This window comes from Chiloscyllium plagiosum, unplaced genomic scaffold (genome assembly GCF_004010195.1).
Source record: "Chiloscyllium plagiosum isolate BGI_BamShark_2017 unplaced genomic scaffold, ASM401019v2 scaf_29335, whole genome shotgun sequence".
In the NCBI taxonomy this organism is placed as follows: domain Eukaryota; kingdom Metazoa; phylum Chordata; class Chondrichthyes; order Orectolobiformes; family Hemiscylliidae; genus Chiloscyllium; species Chiloscyllium plagiosum.
In genome coordinates this window covers 1-2,217 of record NW_025205702.1, presented here as the reverse complement: position 1 = coordinate 2,217, position 2,217 = coordinate 1, and the positions used below count along the sequence as shown (strand labels likewise).

At 51.5% G+C, this 2,217-nt stretch overlaps 1 protein-coding gene across 1 annotated transcript; it reads right to left on the bottom strand.

The window, feature by feature from the left end:
* Window positions 1-651: 651 nt before the first annotated feature.
* LOC122546461 (phosphatidylinositol 4,5-bisphosphate 3-kinase catalytic subunit gamma isoform-like) lies at window positions 652-2,152 on the bottom strand. The gene is made up of 2 exons (XM_043685166.1): window positions 2,029-2,152; window positions 652-890 (listed from the first exon to the last, which is right to left on the bottom strand). Exons 1-2 carry the CDS (start codon window positions 2,126-2,128, stop codon window positions 667-669), a joined length of 324 nt encoding a protein of 107 aa, XP_043541101.1. The 5' UTR covers window positions 2,129-2,152; the 3' UTR covers window positions 652-666.
* Window positions 2,153-2,217: the final 65 nt, after the last annotated feature.

Below are 2,217 nucleotides of genomic sequence, written 5' to 3'. Positions count from 1 at the left end.
GTGGTGGAGGCTGGTACAATTACAACATTTAAGAGGCATTTGGATGGGTATATGAATAGGAAGGGTTTGGAGGGATATGGGCCGGGTGCTGGCAGGTGGGACTAGATTGTGTTGGGATATCTGGGTCAGCATGGACAGGATGGACCGAAGGGTCTGTTTCCATGCTGTACATCTCTATGACTATAACCATGTTAGCAGCTCCATTCCACACTGCACAATCCCATCGGAATCCCGGAGAAACAGCTCGAGGTGTTACACACAAACACTCTCCCTCCCCAAACCAGAAACTTCAAGGGAGACAGGAGAGACAGTGCTCCCAGCACACATCGGAATGTCAAAGACAGGAATTCCAGAGTTGGGTTATACCAAAGATGGGAATAATGGAGTCTGGATACTGGAGATTGGAATACCAGAGAAAGGGAATACCAAAGACTGGAATCCTAAAAGCAGGAATACCAGAAACCAGAATACAAGAGACAGAGGTTGGATCATCAGAAATCCCAGACTGTGGAATACCAGAGACCAATATTAACATCCGTGTGAGTCTGGTGTTTTGAGGCCAGTTATCAGAGATTGGAATTTTGGAGTTTGTAATTTTAGAGACCAGAATACCGGAGACCAGGACAGTGAGGTGCTGCCCTGTATTTACCCCCCACCCCCACCTCCCTACCATTGGATCATCGACATTGTCCCCCACCCTCTGTAACTCCCAGACTGCTCCCTGCCCCTCACCTTGAACCTGTGGAAGTAGAGACTGGGGCGCCTGTTCACACGGCCCATCACGTACAGGAAATCCGGGGTCAGGACAAAGGGAACCCGCTCCCGGTTCACTCCCAGAATCCTCTTCGTGTTGCCCAGGATGTGACCAAAATCAATATGGAATAAATTACCTGGGAACAGGGAAAACAGGAAAAGTGTGCAATCCACAACTGCTAATCACTCACCACAACCAATCAGGGACAACAGAGACATCAGAGGATGGGATTGGGGAATGGGGGGGAGGATGGGATTGGGGAATGGGGGAGAGGATGGGATTGGGGAATGGGGGAGAGGATGGGATTGGGGAATAGGGGGAGAGGGCGGGAATGGGGAGTTATGAGAAGAGGGTTGAATTGGGGGATCACAGGGAAAAGCTGGGATTGGGAGAGACGGTGGGATTGGGGGATAAGGCAGAGGATTGGGTCATGTCTCTGATGGGCCCAAAGTGCAGCAGGGACCTCCCAGACGGAACCCTCCACCCAGCCCACTCCACCCTCTAAGGACCTACTCAAAGCTTCAAGCCAGGCCATTCGAGTGGGGGATATCAGGAAGCCCCTGTTCACACAGAGGGGAACATGGAATCCAGAACCTGTGAACGGGAGGGACTGGTTGAAGCTTTCATGACTTGGATGAGGGGGTTTGTCTGGGATGTGAACACCTCTGGAGGAGGAGTGAGTGAGGGTAAACGGAGTTAAGGCAGAGAACAACCAAGGGGAAATGTAATGGCAGTCCAGGCATTTATGATTCATTCACAGGATGAGGGCATCACTGGCTAGGCCAACATTTATTACCCATCCCTAATTGCCCAGAGGGCAGTTAAGAGTCAACCACATTGCAGTGGGTCTGGAGTCACATGTGGGCCAGACCAGGTAAGGATGGAAGTTTCCTTCCCGAATGGACATTAGTGACCCAGATAGGATTTTCCGACAGTCAGTTCGCGGCCATCATTAGACTCCTCATTCCAGATTTTTATTGAAACCCAGTTCCACCATTGGCTGTGGCGGGATGCGAACCTGGGTCTCTGGATTAATGCTCCAGGGATAATATCCCTAGGCCATAGGCTCCATTGTGGGTCAACCCAGAGCACATGGACTGCAGCTGTTCAAAGAGGCAGCTCACCCCCACCTTCTCAAGGGGTAACTAGGGACAGGGCAAGAAATGCCTATGAGGTGTGAGGGGGCTGAATGGACTCCTCCTGTGCCACTGTGACCCATGCCCCTCTCTCCCCACCCCCCCTCTCCCCCCCCGATGCCCAGGCTGAGGTTGTACCTTGTTCTGTTATCATTATGTTGTCATTGTGTCGGTCTCCGATCCCCAGCACGTACGTAGCGACACAGTACCCAGCACAGGACGTTACAAATGTCTCCATCGCCTGGTAATACTGGGGAGAAGATAATGTGTGACACTCTGAGACACACAGGGTTAATAGCTGAAAAATGTGTTGCTGGAAAAGCGCAG

Bases quoted from the DNA above. Each gene is read 5' to 3' on its own strand.
- LOC122546461 (XM_043685166.1), bottom strand. From the start codon at position 2,128: ATGGAGACATTTGTAACGTCCTGTGCTGGGTACTGTGTCGCTACGTAC. The intron at 891-2,028 runs GTACAACCTCAG...CCCTGTTCCCAG, and splicing joins CATAATGATAACAGAACAAG to GTAATTTATTCCATATTGAT.